General features: G+C 35.2%; 1 protein-coding gene across 1 annotated transcript in view; it reads left to right on the top strand.

The window, feature by feature from the left end:
• The first annotated feature begins 412 nt into the window (after window positions 1-412).
• SNX2 (sorting nexin 2) overlaps window positions 413-20,252 on the top strand; it is a 50,634-nt gene continuing 30,794 nt past the window's right edge. Inside the window, exon 1 of the mRNA XM_006216500.4 lies at window positions 413-587. Coding sequence (XP_006216562.1) covers window positions 480-587 — 108 coding nt within the window. The 5' untranslated portion in view covers window positions 413-479. The remainder of the gene's footprint in view (window positions 588-20,252) is intronic.

Raw genomic sequence — 20,252 nt, 5'->3', positions numbered from 1 at the left:
AGAAAGTTCTATCTGATAGCCTAAAGATTTAAGAGGATGTATCCCTTCCACCAATCTTCAACCTTGCTCTGTCTGCTTAATCCAAGCCCAAAGAGTGGTCTCCATCCTCTTCCACTTCCTAAAGGAGATTTAAAAACTGGTAATATCAGAATCGTTTGGCCTAGACCTAGTAAGAAAGGCTGTGATAATAAAAGCCCAAGATTCTTGCACAAAAGTCAGTACAGCAAGTGGGCGGTGAAAAACTGGTGACCCAGACGTGGAGGTGGAAGGAGAGGCAGAGGGGAGGGGCCGCGCGCTGTGCGCTCGGGGCGGGCACCGTCACGAGGCTGGGGGCGGGGCCGCGCGCGCGGCTGGGCGGGGCCACGCGAGGCGGGCAGGGGAGGCGGGGGAGCCCGGCGGCCGGCGCGCCACCCAAGCCGTGCGTGCTCACGTGACAGGTCCGCGAGGTCCCGCTCGCGCAGTCGTCTGGGCGAGCGAAGATGGCGGCCGAGAGGGAGCCTCCTCCGCTGGGGGACGGGAAACCCACCTACTTTGAGGAGCTGGAGGAAGGGGAGGACCTGTTCACCAGCACTGTCTCCACCTTAGAGGTGAGGCCGCGTCGCCGTGGGTGCTGCGCTCCGTCGCTGGTGCGCGTCTCACCTTTAGTTGCCTTTCCCCTGCCCCGACTTGTCCCTCCCCATCCCCCCGGGTTTGCAAGGACCTGGTTGGGGCGACACCTGTGACGCGGGCCCCACCTCGGGTCCCTGTCAGTGGGCCGGAGTTGGTCTGAGCGGCTAGGCCTTCTGAGGAGAGCAGCCTTTGGGCCGGGGGCCGACATAATCCCCTACGGGGCCGAAACCGGACGGAGCATCGCAGTGCCCTTTCCCCGCTCAGCTGGTCCTCCTTGGTGTCACTTGCACCTCTTCTTTGAGAGCAGAGAAGGTATTGCCCTGGGTTCCAGCAAACCTCACCGCGCTGCCGGACCTCCGCAGCCCCTTTAGAGGTGCTTGCTTTTCCCTTCCCAGGGGAGGGTGTGCCTGTGAAAGGGAAGACCGACGAAAAGAGCGCTGAGTGGATGCACTTTTCCCGGTTCTGGCCCTTTATGGACTACTAGTTCTCTTGGGACTGTTGTGTAGTTAAATGCATTTGATCCGTTTTGCTTGTCTTCTTTAGCTCCTAGACTTTTAAAGGCTCTTAGTGTTTAGAAAATATAAAGTGTAAGGGAAGAAGTCGTCCAGGAAACTGCTATGGGTGCGGGGCGGGGTTTTTAAAAAGTTACCAGGGGAGAAATAAAAACAGATCCTCACTCCCTTTTCCTCTTTTCTCGCATGATCAGCGATCTCTGAAGCTGAATGTTCCTGTTTTTGTCAAAGGAAACGCCCTCTATGAAGTTAACTTCTTGGGCCTCCTCTATCCAGTTCTTGTATGAATTGCTTCGGCTTTGATGAGAGCACACACACCTCATAGCCCAACTGTGTGTGTGTATGCGTATTAAAATAGAAGAAAATTTCCCAGAGAATTACTTACCTTGAACTGTACTTCCTGTTAAAGTGCTTTTTAGTAAGTTTTTCTCGTTGTTCAGCTCTGCAACAAATCAATTGGAAATTACTGTAAAGTGTCCATTATCTGAAATTAAGTTACCTGAAACTGGGTACTCCGGGAACTGTTTTCAGTACTGACCACATTCTGCTAATTGTAATATGCAGGTTCCTGGCCAAACCCCAGCTCTCCTCAAGATTATATGTTTCTTGGGGCTAAGGATAGTGCCTTGATCATTTTCGTGTTCCTCACGAATCCTAAACATTCTCACTTAGCAAATATTTGCTTAGTAAGTTGTCAAAGCCAGCATCTCCTAAGAAGTAGTAAAAAATAATCTTGCACAGCAGATTAGCTTTGAGGGTTTGTTTTCTTGTAGTCCTTTACGTATGCTCTACAGCTCCCTTAACATGTATTGAAAGTTAGTGTCTGTGCAGAATCCTAAAATCTATATTCCCTTTAAAGGCTACAAAGACTTCCCACCAGCAAAGATCAGAACGAACTTAATTGACATAGTATAAACTAGAATACAGTGAACACTAAGCATTCTAATTGAAATCTTTACAGTTGAATAAAAGGAACCATAATTTATAGTTCCCATTTGGATGGGACTTGTTAACAAGCTATTTGACCTTTCTTTTTTTTTTCAGTAAAACTCTGCCGAATTTTGAGTATGAATAAATTTATTTTGGTTAGTACGTTGTGAAAGTTTTTAAGAAGTTGGTTTTGATTGTTCATGTAAACTGTTTATTTCATGAGACTCATTCAGGTTATTACTTTTAAGGTAGTATAATTGTGAGAGTTATAAATTAAGAATTGTTTTTGCTTTTCAAATTATTTGGGGAAGTTATATAGCATTATTTATTAGTATACCAACACTGCTCTAAAGGAATGTTTTTTTCAGTACGCCACTTTTCTTTTGAATAGTGCGTGTCAAATTTCAGTGTACAGGAGTAACCATGAGTTTCTTATTTAAAATGCAGATGATGTTAATAAGTGTTGTAGGTCATTGCTTTTCAAACTTTATATGTAAGGTACCTAGAGATCTTGTTAAAGTGCAAATCTGATTCTGTAGAACTGAGTTAAGCCCAATATTCTACATTCTTAACAAACTCTCCTCTTGACATTGCTTCTGGTCCATAGACAACAGTGAATTGCAAAGCCCCAGGTGATCCTGATGCAGATAATCATCTTTGAATAGTTATTACCTAGGAAAATAGTTATTACCTAAGCTGTAAATTGTAAGACATAAAAATTAATGTCTTTGTATTTTAAAAAAGTCAGTTTTTAAAATTATATTATTCATGTAGAAATTTTCTTTTGATGGCATTTGAGGAAAAAAGTCCATTGAAATCCATATAAGTAAAAATCAAATTATAGATAGCTTCAGTGTCATAATTAATAAGTGTGTAATGATTATATAGCTTAGTGTATTTGTATGTTATGAGTATACTTTATCCCAATATTAAACTCCTTCCCTTTCAAAATTAAGAACAGTCACATAAAAAGATTCAGTAGATAAAGCATATTTTAAACCCCTAGTGTATGTTTCTATTGTGACTACGAAACAGAGTGCTGAAGGGCTGGCATAGGAAGCAGAGAAGATAGTGAGAGGGGAAAAAATTTGGCAAAAGCTTGTTCTTTTTTGGTACCTGAGAGGTAAGTCTCCAAATTGTTTAGAAATACTGCCTTTTTTCTTTCTTTCTTTTTTTTTTTTTTAAATAGAAGCTATACCCCTAAGCTTAAAAGATAATTGCCTTAAAGCAATGTAAACTAGTAAGACAATGCCTTAAAAGAGTCTGGAAATATATATTGTATGCCCATTCTTTTTTTTTTTAACAGCTTTATTGAAATATAATGCACATACCATGCAACTCACCCATTTAATGTGTACAATTTTGTAGGTTTTAGTATATTCACAGATATGTGCAACCATTACCACAGTCAGTTTTAAAATATTTTCATCACCTGAGAAGAAGCCCCATCTTTAACTACCCTTTAACTACCATCTCCCGTCACCTTCCCTAAGCCCCTCTGGCCCCAACCTTAAGCAACCACTAATTGACTTTCTGTCTCTATAGACTTACCTCTTCTGAACTTTTTATGAATGAAATCATGTGATGTGTGATCTTTCATGATTGGCTTCTTTCATTTAGCATAATGTTTTCTAAGTCTATACTTCACTCTTTTTTATGCCCAAATAATATTCCAGTGTATGGCTATACCACATTTTGTTTATCCATTCTGTCATTTGTTGGACATTTAGATTGTTTTCACATTTTGGCTATTATTAATAATGCTGCAGTAAACATTTGTGTACAAGTAGAATTGCTGGGTTATATAGTGACTCTACATTTAATCATCTGAAGAATTGCCAGAGTGATTTCCCTAAATGGCCACACCATTTTACATTCCAACTATGTGTGAGGGAACCAGTTTCTCCAGATCATCACCAACACTTACTTTCTGACTTTTTGATTCTATCCAGTATAATGTGAAATGGTATCTTAGTGTGGTTTTGTATATCCTTATCTGTTACATGGTTTGCATATTTCCCCCCATTCTTTTCATGTTTTGGATGGTGTCCTTTGAAGAACAAATTTTTTTTTAAAGTTTTGATGAAGTCCAGTGTTTTCTATTTTGTTGCTTATACTTTCAGTGTCATATATAAAAATCCTTTGCCTAATCCAAGGTCATGAAGATTATATCTGTTTTCTTCTGAGAGTTTTATAGGTTTGGCGCTTACATTTAAAGCTTGGATCCATTTTGAGTTAACTTTTGTACATGCTGTGAGGTAAGGTCCAACTTCTTTCTTTTGCATGTGGCAATCCAGTTGTCCCACCACTGTTTGTTGAAAAGACTCTTAATTCTCTATTGAATGGTCTTGGCACTCTTTTTGAAAATCAGTTGACTGTAGTTATTTACACCAGGTTCTTGTACTAACCTCAAATCTTAAGGGTTAGCTGAAGTTAAACTGAGAACCACAGTTTCCCCAACATTTCAAATGAAATTTCCAGGTAGGAGATTCACAGGTCTTATGATTCCTTTCCCACCATGTAACCGCATGCCGTAAGTGCTCAGAAGATACTGTACTTGACTTCAGTAAATACTTGACTATTTAGTCTCTGCCATACTGTTTAGATGATAATGGGAATGCAAGTATCAGAAGGTCATGCAAGTCTTTGAGGAAAGAAAATCTCCAGTGGAGAAGAAAGAGGAGTATGGAAAACTGATATAGATAGACTGTGATTATGTGATCTGAAAACACCAGTTTTCACTGAAAGTACTAGTGAAATGGCAGAGATTCTAACTTCTAAAATTGTTCCTGACACATAGTAGATGAACAGTAAATGTTTCTGTTGGCTAGGAAAAGTCAATGATGGTAATATTTAAGAGAGAGTCAATTTGAAAGGTGGGTCACTTAAGGCTCAGTACGTATTCCAGGGAACCATAAATAATTCTGAGAGGCTGAATATAGGATGTTATAGTTGATATGATGAGACTGTGAAGAGCTTTTTAATTATTATGTGGGCAGTTGAGAGCTGTGTAAGATTCTAGGGATTGTAACAGAAACACCTGGGAAGATTAATGGGCTGGCAGTTACAAGGATAAATTTGAGTGGGAGGTATCATTGGTACGTTGACGAGTTGGAGGTAATTTGAAGTCTGAGGTTAAAGGCCTCAAGAAGAAAAGTGCAAATAATAAAGGAGAGAAGGAAATTGATGCTATAGCAGATTAAAAGATAGACATCTTAAGACTTGTTTAGGGGAAGGAATTACAAGTTTATTTCATTTGGGTATAAGTTACACCAAGAAAGATACCATCAGGCAGCTAGAAATGCTCGATGTACTAGAAATAATAGATTTGGAAGTCTGTCAAATTACTGAGTGCTGACACTAAACCAGACTCTGGAAATCTAGTCCCTGCCTTCATGGAGTATATGAACCAAGAAGAGTCAACATACTAGACATAGCTGTGTGAACAAATACCTGCAGTAACAGGTGATAAATATGTAATTGATATATGCACATAGTACAGAAATAAAATAGAAAACTAGAGTGACTTAATTGCTTAGAGATGATCTTTGAAACCCTGAAAAGTGGGTGACATTATCAAGAGACTAAATAAAGACTAGAGACTCTTGATAAAGAACTATAATATCCATTGTCTCAACACAAAAGGTTTTAAAAGCATATAACTTGTTTTCTTAATTATATTTAGGTAGGCATCCAACTTTAAATATATTAAGTTTTTGAAAATTTTGTTATGAATTACCCATGTTTTAGAGGAAAAACATTTTGTGACCAGGTATTTAAAGGCAACAGCATGGAAAATTACTAGAAAGAGATTTATGAAGAGATATAACTCTAGTTGATCACTTTCCCTGGAAACCATTAAAGTTAAGAATTTTAGAATGAACTACTTTTTGGGGTTTTTTTTATTGAGCTATAGTCATTTTACAATGTTGTGTCAAATTCTAGTGTAGACCATAATTTTTCAGTTACACATGAACATACATGCATTCATTGTCACATTTTTTTTTCGCTGTGAGCTACCACAAGATGTTGTATATATTTCCCTGTGCTATACAGTATAATTAGAATGAACTACTTTTAGTGCCTATAAAAAATGTTATTCTTTGAAGTTGCTTGAGGCAGAAGTGCTTTTTTCTTTTTTTGTAGGTTTTTTCTTAAAAAGAATGAAATTTGTTTTTAATGTTAATTTTCAAATGCCCTCTGTCTTTTTTTTTAAGAAAATCTTATTTTTAACAGTTTTATTGTGATATGGTTCCTGTACAGTAAACTACACATAATTCAGATTACAATTTGATGAATTTTGATAACTGTGTACATCCATGAAATCACCATCACAGTCAAGATAGCTAACATTTACATCCCAAGAGGTGCAGTTTTTGAATTCTCAATTTATCCCTTCCCGCCCCTTTACCCCTTGGTAACCCTAAGTTTGTTCCCTATGACTGTGAGTCTGTTTCTGTTTTGTAGATAAGTTCATTTGTGTCCTTTTTTTTTTCTTTAGATTCCATATATAAGTGATATCATATGGCTTTTTTCTTTTTCTGGCTTACTTAGAATGACGATCTCCAGGTCCAGCCTTTTTTTTTTTTTCTTTAAGTCTTTTTTTTTTTTTTTTTAAGTGGACATATTGGGGATTGAACCCAGGACCTTGTGCATGCTAAGCGTGCACCCTGCCGCTGAGCTATACCCACCCCACCTCAAATGCCCACTTTCCTATAAAATTGAACTTTTGAGTTTTTTCCTGTGACGATACTTTTTAGTTGAGATAAAATTTACCTCAATTAGTAAAGTTCATTACCGTCTCAGTCAAAATATAGGATACTTCCATCATCCCCCCCAAAATTCTCTCATGTAGTTCTCCCACTCTTAGCCTCTGGCAACCACTGATCTATTTTTTGCATTATAGTTTTGTGTTTTCCAGAATTTCATATAATAGAATTAATTATTTTATATTACATAAAACAGTGTGAAATTTTTTTAAGGTAGCTACTTTAACTTAGCCTAAAACATTTTGAGATTTACTAATGTTGGCATGTATCAATAGTTCATGACTTTTTATTGCTGAATTAGTATTTTATTTTATATATGTATTATAGTTGTTTGTTGTTGAAGGACCTTTCTCTTGTTTCCAGTTTTTGGCATTAATGAGTAAAGCTAACAAACATCTGTGTACAGGTTTTTGTATGAACACAAGTTTCATCTCTTTCAGGGAAATACTTAGAAGTAGGATTGATGGTTGTGTTCTAAATGTATGTTTAACTTAAGAAACTGCCAGACTTTCTGCCAGCAAGGTTCAAGGGAGATGAGGTGCAGGGAGATGAAGTTACTTGCTTTTTGTCCCACAAGTTAATGGCTGTAGTAATAATATAATTCAAGATCCTATCCATTAGGACAGTGTTCTCCAGGTCTGAGAATTGATAATATGTGGTTTCATTAAATCAGAAGCATAATACTTTAAAACAAAAGCATGTCGCTGTATTTCCTGGCATCCATAAAAGTTATTTTGATGTTGAAATTTTATCCCTATTCAGAGAATCACACTTACTATGTATTGTGAAGGCTAGCCCCAAGGAAACCAGTGCAGCTCGATTTGCCTATTTTAGTCTCTGGTCATGTTTCCATTCATTTTATCTCTGACATCTAATGAAATTATAAAAGATCCTAAGAAAGAGAAAGAAAACTGCCAAACTATTTTCTTCAATGAGTGAGAATTCAATTGTTCTACATCTCTGTCAGTAGTTGTTTTATTTCAGGCAGTGGCATGCTTGAAATAAATTTTCAGGAATTTTATAACCTGGTTAGTATTCAGCCATCGTTAAAATTAAGTTATGTAAACATTTAAGTAACTTATATTAAAAACAAAGGTAATAAATATTTAAAATTCATCATTTCCTAATTCCTTTTTTGTGTTTTACTATTTTCTATACTCTTGAGGCTATTTATTTATTGTCTGTATGGTAGAAAGTACATATCTTACTGGCTTCACATTCAGTCGGGGTAATCAGCCACAGAGGGCATGTTAGGCCACAGAAATCAGCAAAAGCTAAAATTCTTTGATGAAGTGTTCTTTCACATCTTTTGCCCATTTTATAGTGGGTTTCCTTATTGAATTTTAAGACTTCTTCAAGTATTCCAAATACAAATTCTTTGTCAGATATGTGTTTTGAAGATATTTTTTCCAGTCTGTGGCTTGTCTTTTTATGCCCTTAAAATTTCTTTCACAGAGCAAACATTATTATAGTGACATTCGAATTATCCTTCTTATTGATAGCATTTTAGATGTTGCATGTGAAATACTTTAGTGATGTTAACCCAAGGTCCCAAAGATTTTGCTTATGTTTCTTTCTGTAAGTTTTATAGTTTTAACTTTTATATTTAAATGTCAGTTTGATTTTTAGTTAATTTTCTTATAGAATTGAGATTCATTTTTTATTCATATGCTCATTATTCAAGCACCATATATTGAAAGAAAACCATGTTACAGATTGTTTTATGGCTCTGTCATGGTAAATATTACATGTGTACTTGAAAAGAATGTGTATAGTCTGATACTGGGTGGAATGTTCTATAAATATTAAGTAGATTGATAGTACTTTTCAGTACATGCAATGACATTGATGAAGTTTTTTTTTTTACATTTTTTATTGAATTATAGTCATTTTACAATGTGTCAAATTCCAGTGTAGAGCACAATTTTTCAGTTATACATGAACATACATATATCATTGTCACATTTTTTTTTTGCTGTGAGCTATCACAAGATCTTGTATATATTTTCCTGTGTTCTACAGTATAATCTTGTTTATCTATTCTGCATATGCCTGTGAGTATCTACAAATTTTGAAATCCCAATCTGTCCCTTCCCATCCCCCGCCCCCTTGGCAAACCACAAGTTTGTATTCTATGTCTATGAGTCTGTTTCTGTTTTGTATTTATGTTCTTTTTTTGTTTTTGTTTTTAGATTCCACATATAAGCAATCTCATATGGTATTTTTCTTTCTCTTTCTGGCTTACTTCATTTAGAATGACATTCTCCAGGAACACCATGTTGCTGCAAATGGCATTATGTTGTCGTTTTTTATGGCTGAGTAGTATTCTAGTGTACAAATATACCACATCTTTATCCAGTCATCTGTCAATGGACATTTAGGCTGTTTCCATGTCTTGGCTGTTGTAAATAGTGCTGCTGTGAACATTGGGGCACAGGTGTCTTTTTGAAGTAGAGTTCCTTCTGGATATACGCCCAGGAGTGGGATTCTTCGGTCATATGGTAAGTCTATTCCTAGTCTTTTGAGGAATCTCCATACTGTTTTCCACAGTGGCTACACCAACCTGCATTCCCACCAGCAGTGTAGAAGGGTTCCCTTTTCTCCATAGCCTCTCCAGCATTTGTCATTTGTGGACTTTTGAATGATGGCCATTATGGCTGGTGTGAAGTGATACCTCATCATAGTTTTGATTTGCATTTCTCTGACAAGTAGTGATATTGAACATTTTTCATGTGCCTATTGATCATTTGTATTTCTTCCTTGGAGAATTGCTTGTTTAGGTCTTCTGCCCATTTTTGGATGGGTTGTTTTGTTCTTATTATGTTGTATAAGCTGCTTATATATTCTGGAAATCAAACCTTTGTTGGTTTCATCATTTGCAAAAATTTTTTCCCATTTCATAGGTTGTCGTATTGTTTTACTTATGGTTTCCTTTGCTGTGCAGAAGCTTGTAAGTTTCATTAGGTCCCATTTGTTTATTCTTGCTGTATATTTCTATTGGTTGGGTAGACTGCCCTAGGAGAATCTTTTTGAGATGTATGTGAGATAATGTTTTGCCTATATTTTCTTCTAAGAGGTTTATTGTATCTTGTCTTATGCTTAAGTCTTTGATCCATTTTGAGTTTATTTTTGTGTATGATGTAAGGGAGTCTTCTAGCTTCATTGATATACATAGAGCTGTCCAATTTTCCCAACACTATTTGCTGAAGAGACTTGTCTTTATTCCATTGTATATTCTTGCCTCCTTTGTTGAAGATGAGTTGACCAAAAGTTTGTGGGTTCATTTCTGGGCTCTCTATTCTGTTCCATTGGTCCGTATGTCTGTTTTTGTACCAATACCATTCTGTCTTGATGACTGTAGCTCTATAGTATTGTCTGAAGTCTGGGAGAGTTATTCCTCTAGTCTCTTTCTTTCTCTTCACTAATGCTTTGGCAGTTCTGGGTCTTTCGTGGTTCCATAAAAATTTTATTATGATTTGTTCTAGTTCTGTGAAATATGTCCTGGGTAATAGGAATTGCATTAAATCTGTAGATTGCCTTGGGCAGTGTGACCATTTTAACAATATTGATTCTTCCAATCCAGGAGCATGGGATATCTTTCCATTTTTTTAAGTCTTCTTTAATTTCCTTCATCAATGGTTTATAGTTTTCTGTGTATAATTCTTCACCTCCTTGGTTAGATTTATTCCTAGGTATTTTTTTACTTTGGGTGCTATTTTAAAGGGGATTGTTTCTTTACTTTCTTTTTTTGTTGATTCATCATTAGTTTAAAGAAATGAAACTGATTTTTGAACGTTAATCTTGTAACCTGCTACCTTGCTGAATTCTTTGATTAGTTCTAGTAGTTTTTTTGTGGACCTTTTAGGATTTTCTATATATAGTAGGTATTGATGAAGTTTAGATGCTTTATACTAAGTTAAAGGAAATAGACTTAAAAGTTTCTCCATTGGGTTGCCTTTGCATCTTTGTCAAAAATGAATAGAGCACATATGTGGGGGTCTGTTTCTGGACTCCATTTTGTTTCATTGATCTTCAACTTTACTTTTGCCAGTTCTATGCTGTCTTGATTACTGTAGCTGAGTCTTGAATTTTCTTTTCAAAACTGTTTTGGCTGTTTTAGTACTTTGCCTTTCCATATAATTTAAGAATCAGTTTATTGATTTATACTGAAAATTTCTGCTGAGATTTTAATTGGGATTGTGATGAATCCATAGATTAGTCTGGGGGAAAATTAACTTATTAACAGTATTGAGCCTTTAGGTCATAAGTATACTATTTCTGGTTTTTTTTTGGCCTTTTTTTCCATCAGTATTTATAATTTATTTATAATTTTCAGCATACAGATCTAGCACATATTTTGTTAGTTTTTATCTAAGTATTTTATGGTTTTTTTGATGCTTTTATGTATTTTTACTTTGCTTATTGATGACATGTTTATCTTGTATTCTGCAACTGTACTAAAAACACTCATTAGTTCTAGTAGGTTTTTGTAGAGTCCCTGGGATTTTCTATGTAGACAGTCATGTTGTCTGTAATTGGTTTTCATTCTTTCCAGTCTTTGTACCTTACTTTCTGTGGCCTTAATGCATTAGGTAGAACCAAGGGTATAATATTGAATAGAAGCAGTGAGAGTGGATATCTTTTCCCTTTTCAGGCTTATAGAAAAGTAATATTCATTCTTTCTCCCTTAAGTATGATTTTTTTAAGAAATGACCTTCATTGGGTTAAAGACATTCCCTTTTATTCCTAGTTTTCTGAAATTTTGTATCCACGAATGGATGTTGATTTTGACAAATGCTTTTTCTGCATTTAATAAGATGGTCGTATAATTTTCTTTGTTAGTTTGATAAACCCCTGGGATAAAGCCCACATATTCATAATTCATAATGTATTTATCCTTTATATATTGCTGCATTCAATTTGCTAATATTTTCCTTAGACTGTTGTGTCTATGTTCATGACAGATATTTGTGTGTTACTTTCTTTTGTAATGTCTAATTTTGGTAACAAATACTGGCCTCATTAAATGAATTGGAAAGTGTTTCCTCCTTGTCTGTATTATTGAAGAAGTTGTATGGAATTAGTCTTGTTTTCCTTAAATGTTGACAGAATTTGCTAGTGAAATCATCTGAATATATAGTTTTGTTTTTGGAAGATCTTAAGCTACAAATTCAGTATCTTTGATAGATAGAGAAGTGTTTCTTTTTGGTGAACTTTGGTTGTATGTAACTTCTAAGGAATTTGTCCATTCACTATAAGTTATGAAATTTATGGGCATAGGTTTTTTTGTAATACTCCATTATCCTATTACCATATCTGTGGGGTCTATGAGTAATGCTCCTTCTTTTTCATTCCTGATACTGGTAATGTATGTCATCTCCTTGTTTGCTTATTTATTCATTTATTTTAATCTTCCTAAGGTGTGTCATTTTACTACCATCTTTTCAAAGAATCAGCTTTTGGTTTCCTGATTTCTTCATGTGTTTTTTTGGGGGGGTTCTGTTTTGTTTTTTAATTTCATTAATTTCCTTTCTGTTTAATTTGTTCTTCTGTTTTGTTAAATAGAAGTTTGAATCATTGATTTTAGCCTTTTTTTGGGGGGGTACTAGTATTTAGCTATATATTTCTTTGTAAATACCTCTTTAGCTTCATCTTACAAATTTTGATATTGTGTTTTGTTTTCAGTCAGTTTAAACTATTTTCTAATTTCCCTTGTGACTACCTTTTTGACCTGTAGGTTAATTAGAAGTGTGTTCATTTCCAAAATGAGGATTTTCTAGGTGGCTTTCTGTTACCGATTTCTAGCTTAATTTGATTATAAGCAGAGAATGTTTTATAATTTCAGTTCTTTTAAATTTGTTAAGGTTTGTCTCATGGCCTAGAATGTGATCTATTATGGTGAATACTCTGTGTACGCTTGAAAAAAAAGTATAGTCTGATGTTATTGTAGAGTCTGATGTTATTGTTAAAGTATTCTCTAAATGTTAAGTCAAGTTCATAGTATTTTGCATGTCTTCTCTGTCTTCCCTTGTTAGGTGTCTATTCTGTCAAGTGAAGAGAGTTTTGACGTCTCTAAGTAATTGTAGATTTTTAATTTTTTATTTCTCCTTTTCAGTTTTTCCTTCATAGCTGTTGAAGCTCTGTTGTTAGAAACAGATATTTAGTATTGTTACAATTTCCTGGTAAATTGATCTTTTATCATGTGATACTCCTCTTTATTGCTGGTAACACTCCTTATTTTGAAGTTTATCAATTGATAATGTGGCACTCCAACTCTGTTTGCGTGACCTATTTTTCCAATTGCTTTGCTTTCAACTTACCTGTCTTTAAAGTAGGTTTTTGTTGTGTATTGTTATTTTTATATTCGATCTGGACACCTCTGTCTTCTAATTGGTGTGTTTAGAATATTTACATTTAATGTGAATATTGGTGTGGTTGGAGTAGATTTTACTTGTTTACTGTTTTTCTCTAAAAACAGAGGGAAATGTATACCTAACCATTTATGATCCAATTAGAGTTAATATTGTACATCTCCAAATAAAATGCAGAGCTTTACAACCATATAGGTCCGTTTACCTCTCTTCCTTTGTGTTATAGTTCTCACATATGTTACATCTCCATACATTGAAAACTTTGAAAGCCAGGCAGTGTTATAATTTTTGCTTTCATAGTTTTGGCCATTTTAAATAACTTGAGAAGAAAAATGGTCTGTTACATTCCACGAGTTACATTTCTGTGGCTCTTCCTTTATTCCTGAAGGTCTGGGTTTTTCTTATTTTCTTATATCTCTTCAGGCTAAATAACTTGTCTTAGCCCCCCCCCTTTTTTTAAGAGCTGACCTAGTGTTGGCAGATTCCTATAGTTTTCTTTAAATCTGAGAGTAACTTTAATTCACCTTTGTTCCTAAAGGATGTTTTTGCTGGATATAGAATTCTGTGTTCACAGTTCTTTTCTCTCAGCACTTTAAAGATTTTGTGCTACTGTTATCTGGTCTCTGATTTCTGATGAGAAATATTCAGTCCTTCTAATGGTTTCTTTAAATGTAATTTTTTTGTTCTTCTGAAACTGCTTCAAATTTTGGATTTGTAATCTTTAGATTTCAGTCATTTTTAATGATGTAGCTGCATCTAGTTTTCCCTGAAGTTGTCCTGCTTGGAGTTTGCTTGTTTCTGAATCTGTAAATGGATGTCTTTTACCAGGTTTGGGAAGCTTTTAGCCATCAGTTCTTGAAATATTTTTTTGCACTACTCTTTTTCTAGGACTTAAGTAACATTAATGTTAGTCCTTTTTATATTATTTCACAGCTCCTTGAGATTCTGTTCTTTTTCTGCATTTCTTTTCCTCTCTCTGTTACTCGGATTGGCTATTTTCTACTGATTTATTTTCAAAGTCACTGACTTCTTTTAAGAACTGTGAAAGGTCTGAAATTTTACCCTCCTGGTAAGCTAACAAATTAACTCATTTTATGGTTGCTGAAAATTGACATGATAAAGGACTTTATTAGTCAAAGCATAGCAAGTAGCATGAGTATATTTGTGACCATTTCCCTTATCCCTCTTTTGCTAGGGTATTAAGATGGAGGAGGCAGACTGATTTTGCACCAGCCTTTGGTTTGTGTGACAGCTGATGAAGTTGCACTTAGGGAACCCAGATCATTTATAATAGGCAGTAAGTGTGCCTGTTCTTTGCTCCAGAGGAGACATCATCTTTATTACACTGGACAGTAAATAAGCCTGGTCTTTGCTTGGGAAAGAGATGCTCATCTCTTTCTTCTAAGGCTGTTGCCCAGAAACATAGGCTTCTCAGAGTTTTAGCTGCCTGCATTGTCACATACTTTAGCTCAGCTTGGGCCACACTTGTAGAAAAGCAATGAAAGAAGGGAGAGAAGATACTAGTGAGGCTTCCTGTCCCCTGCTCTTCAGACTACTCGGTCCCCCTTTCCTGGCTCAGTTGACTAGAGAAGTAGCTTTTCTCTTGGGGTTTATATGCTAGTGCTCTCATCATTGCCGTGTCATGCAGCTAAGCAACCAGGTGTGGCCTGAGAGTAGGGTTAGGAGAGAAAAAGGTGGAGGGCAGAGAAGAGAAAAAAGAATTTTCCACCTATGTTCTCTGGTTGTAGGGGCCTTGATGTTAAAAAGACAAATGTCTTTTTGTTTTTTGTTTGTTTGGTTTTTTCTGGAGGGGGTCATTGCTTTACACACTCCTAGTTTAGGTCTGCAATTGGCATCATACTCAGAAGGAACTGGGAGAGAGAAGAAAATAACACATCCCTGTGAGGATCATTTTTCACATTTTTGACTCCCTCCTCAATCCACCTCTTATTTACTTTTAGATCATTGTTTTTATATTCTGTCCAGAGATTTCAATGTTAATCAGTGGGAGAAAGAGGCTCAGGTGGGCTTCTTTTGTCTTGGTTGTTTTTTGTTTTTGTTTTTGAATAGTTATTAGCAAGCTTAGAATTTTTTTGTAAAAATAATCTGTAGCAAACTACTAGATGATGATGTAGGAGGAGGAAAGAAGAGTATACATTTTATTAAAATACTGATGTCTCAATGCCTGTTTTAGACAGCTATAGTTTTGATCACCCTGAAGCTGTCAATGTTCCCTTCCACCATCACTTCCTCATTCAGAAGCCATTCTCTTTCTACTTTCCTTCCGGTGGAGAACCGCTCTTCTTGCACTCACTAGGAACTGAAAGAGACATGGAGAGACAGAGGCAGAGATAAATGAGTCCTGAAGGCCTTTAGTGAGTGACTGCTCATTGACTTGCCCACCATCACAGCATTCCCATTCTGTCCTCTAGTCTCAGGTGCTGAACTGTGAGATAAAAGAATTCTTTTTGTTATATAAACATGCTAGTTTTTCTTTCTCTGATTTTGGTATCAGAGAACTATGACTATCCAAGTTATTAGCAAACATGAACATGCAATTTTGTGTGTGTTTCATTTTAGCTGTTTTGTTTTCTTCACTTTTTTTTAGAGTATATACTTTTATTGAAGTATAGTCAGTTTAACATCCAATTATATTAATACATATAGGTTATTAATAGTCTACATATATTCTAACTATGCACTGTATTACAATTTTTAATTTGAACAGTCATATATATTTTAAAGAATCAAAGAGGGAAAATAGTTTTTTTGTTATTCAGATATTTAGCATTTCTGTTGCTTTCCCTTCATCCAGTGTTCCTCTTACGTCATTGTTCTTCAGTATAAACAATTTCCATTAGCATTTTTTTAGACAAAGTCTTTTGATGATGAATTATTTTATTTGTAGTTCATCTGAAAACTCTTTATTTCATCCTTATTCCTGAAGGATATTTTTGCTGTTTATAGATTTTTGGGTTGGTATGTTGCCACAACATGGCCTCCATACCCTTACCAAATTAAGACTCAAGGACAGTTTTGGATGAAGTAAAAAAGGCAGCTTTATTTCTTTGCCAGGCAGAGGAGGTCACAGTGGACTAAAATGGGTTAGGTAAAAAAGTACAATAGCAGTTGTGATGCACTTCTCACCATATAAAGCAAAAGATTGGTACCCAAGAAAATTCATTATGTAATCATTAACAAGTTAGTATGCAGGCATAACTAGATTCCAGAGGTTTTGATCCCCTGGAAATTTTGATACTGTACGAATAGAAACCTTTGTTTAAAATGAAGTTGAGTGTACAAGCTATATGTAGGACCTTATTAGTGCCTGTATTTTATTCAGGACAAGTACAGTTGTCCCTATCCCTTGGTATCCACAGGGGATTGGTTCCAGGACCCACTCTCCTCCCCAATACCAAAGTCCTTTTATATGAGTCTCATATATAAAATGATACATGTAATATTTGCATATAACTTATGTCCATCCTCCCATATACTTTAAATCATGTCTAGATTACTTATAATATGTATTTCAATGTATATGTTGTATCAATTGCAAATACAGTGCAATACTGTGTAATTAATTGCTGGCTTGTGGCAAGTTCAAGTTTTGCTTTTTGGAACTTTCTGGAATTTACTATGTATTTTTTTTAATATTTTCAATCTGCAGTTGGCTTAATCTGTTGGACCCCACAGATGCAGAGGGCCAACTGCAGAAAACATTTCTTTCTTTATTCATTTGAAGTATAGTCAGTTACAATGTGTCAGTTCTGATGTACAGCACAATGTCCCAGTCATGCATATACATACATATATTCATTTTCGTATTCTTTTTCATTAAAGGTTATTACAAGATATTGAATATAGTTCCCTGTGCTATACAGAAGAAATTTTTTAATCTATTTATATATGCAGTGGCTAACATTTGCAAATGGAAACACTTATTATTGATGAATATTGTCAGGAAATTAGATCATGTGTGTAATTTTTTTACATATTGACATTACAGGCATTTTTCTGTCAATAAATGCCACTCTGCTACTATGTGTTTTGAAAAATAAACTTTACTTTTTAGAGCAGTTTTAAGTTCACACCAAAATTGATTGGAAGTTTACAGAGGTTTCCCATATACTTCCCTTACACATGTGTTATCCTTCATCATCAACATCTTCCACTACAGTGACACATTTGTTATAAGTGGTGGTGTATATTCTCTGGGTTTGAACAGATGTATAGTGACATGTGTCTACTGTTAAAATATCATACAGAGTAGTTTCACTACTCTAAAAATCCTCTGTGCTCTGCCTATCATTCCTCCCTTCCCTCAATCTACTGGTGTTTTTACTATCTCCATAGTTTTGCCTTTTCCATAGTGTCATATAGTTGGAATCACACAATATGTAGCCTTTTCAGACTGGCTTCTTCCACTTAGTAATATGCAGTTAGGTTTCCTCTGTCTTTTCATGGCTATATAGCTCATTTCCTTTTAGTCTAAATGATATTCTGTTGTCTGGATTATACCATAGTTTATTTACCCATTCACCCAATTAAAGAAGATCTTTCTTGCTTCCAGATTTTGGCAATGGTGCTGTAAGTATTATGTGCATGTTTTTGTGTGACCATAAGTTTTCAACTCCTATGGATGAATGCTAAGGAGCACGATTGCTCGAACATATAGTAAGACTATGTTTATCTTATAAATGTGCTACCAAACTGTCTTTCAAAGTGGCTGTACCACTTTGCATTCCCACCAGCAGTGTATGAGAGTTCCTGTTGGTCCACATCCTCATCACCATTTGATGTTCTCATTGTTCCAGATTTTGGCTGTTTTAGTAGGTATGTAGTGCGTACCACCACAAGGTATAGTGGTATCTCATTGTTTTAATTTGCCTTTCTCTGTTGACATATGATGTGGAGTTTCTTTTCATATGGTTATTTGCCATGTGAATATCTATGGTAAACTGTCTGTTAAGAATTTTGGCCTCTTTTTTACTTGGGTTGTTCATTTTCTAATTGTTCAATTTTAAAAGTTTGTTTTATATTTTGGGTAACAGTGCTTTATCACCTGTGTTTTCTGCAAATATTTTCTCCCAGCTTGTTTTTCCATTTTCTTGACAGTATCTTTCATAGAGCAGAAAATTTTTATTTTAATGAAGTCTGTCTACTTACCAAGTCTTTCTTTCATGGATTGTGCCTTTTTTCTATCGAGAAACTCATGAAACTTGAAGTTATCTAGATTTTCTCCTGTGTTGTTTTCTAGGAGTTTTATACTTTTGTGCTTTACATCTAGGTCTGTGATCTATTTTGAATTAATCTTTATAAAGGGTATAAGGTCTGTGTCTAAGTTCTTATTTTGCCTGTAGATTTCCAGTTGTTCCAGGACTATTCATTGAAGAGACTTTTTTTTCCCCTGGTATATTGCCTTTAATCCTTTGTCAAAGATCAGTTGGCTATATTATGTAGATCTATTTCTGGGCATTCTATTTTATCCCATTAATCTATTCTTTCACCAATACCACATCGTATTGCTTACTGTAGCCTTATGGTAAGTCTTAAAGTCAGGTAGCTTCAGTCTATCCACTAATTCTCCTTCAGTAATGTGTTGTCTATTCCATATAAACTTTAACATCATTTTATCAATAACCACAAAATAACTTGTTGGGATTTTGATTGGGATTGCATTGAATCGATAGATCAAGTTGAGAAGAACTGACATCTTGACAGTATTGAGTCTTCCTGTTCATAAGCATGGGTTATTTCTGTCATTTATTTAGTTCTTTTTAAATTGTGTTTATCAGAGTGTTCTAGTTTTCCTCATATATATATTGTATGTATTTTGTTAGGCCTAATACTTAAGTATTTAGTTGTTTTGGATGCTGATGTAAAATTTTTTTTTTTTTTACTTCAAGCTATTTGTTTGTTGATAGTATATAGAAAAGTAATGAACTTTTATATATTAACCTTGTATCCTGCAACTTTGCTGTAATTGCTTATTAGTTCTGTGAGGCTTTTTTGTTGATTCTTCTGGATTCTTCATCTGTGAAGAGTTTAATTTCTTCCTTGTCTGTATACCTTTTATTTCCTATTCTTGTATTACTGCATTGGCTAGGTCTTTCAGTACGATATTGAAAAGCAATGGCAAAAGGACACATCCTTACCCTTTTCCTGATCTTAGTGGGAAGGCTCTGAGTTTCTCATTATTAAGTATGATGTTCACCGGAGATTTTATGTAAATACTCTTTAAGTTGAGGAGTTTCCCTTGTATTTCTAGTTTACTGAGGGCTTTTATTATGAATGGGTGTTGGAACCACTCTGCTACATTTTTATGTAGATGTATTTTAGGATATTTCAAACTTTTCAGTATTGTAGACAACCTGACTGACCAGTTCTTAGACGTACTCATAATTATTTTCTTAGATTTTAATTAAAAGATAGTCATTGAGTGTTTGTTGCCATGAACTGGTAAAAAGAAATAAACAAGGAAAGATAGTCTCCAGAAGAACTCTTTTTATGAGTTTGTAGTCTATAAGCAGGTAACTGTAATTTGGTAACAAATTATGACAGAAGAAATAGAAATGCAATGGGAGTGTATCTACCACTCAGCTAACCAGATTCAGCTAGAGATGAGATTGAGATTGTCAGGAACATCTAGAAAAAGCTTATAATAAAAGCTTATTTGTTTTTAAATTTCAATAAATAGAGGTAGGTCCACTTCTGTGAGAGTTTGGGTCTGTAAGAATGAGCTCCTGAGAGAAAAGAAAGCCTCTCCTTTAAGTTTTCTCATAAGGAATTTAAACTGTTTTTGAAAGCTCTAAAGAAATGTCTTCATGCCAAAGGATAATCTACTCAAAAAGCTGATGAAAAAATCTTGTCAATTAGGAGCGGCCTTAAAAGATTATTTGTCCTACAAAAAGTTTACTAACAGTAAAACAAAAAAATGATAATTTACTCTTACTAAGATTAAGAACTTCTGTTCATCAAAGTCTGCCGTTAAGAAAGTGGAAAAGCAAGATAGAGACTTGGAGAAAATACTTAGTTATGATACATACGTAACAAAGAGC

Source organism: Vicugna pacos, chromosome 3 (genome assembly GCF_048564905.1).
Source record: "Vicugna pacos chromosome 3, VicPac4, whole genome shotgun sequence".
In the NCBI taxonomy this organism is placed as follows: Eukaryota; Metazoa; Chordata; class Mammalia; order Artiodactyla; family Camelidae; genus Vicugna; species Vicugna pacos.
The sequence above is the reverse complement of the archived record's forward strand: the minus strand, read 5'-3'. Positions and strand labels throughout refer to the sequence as shown.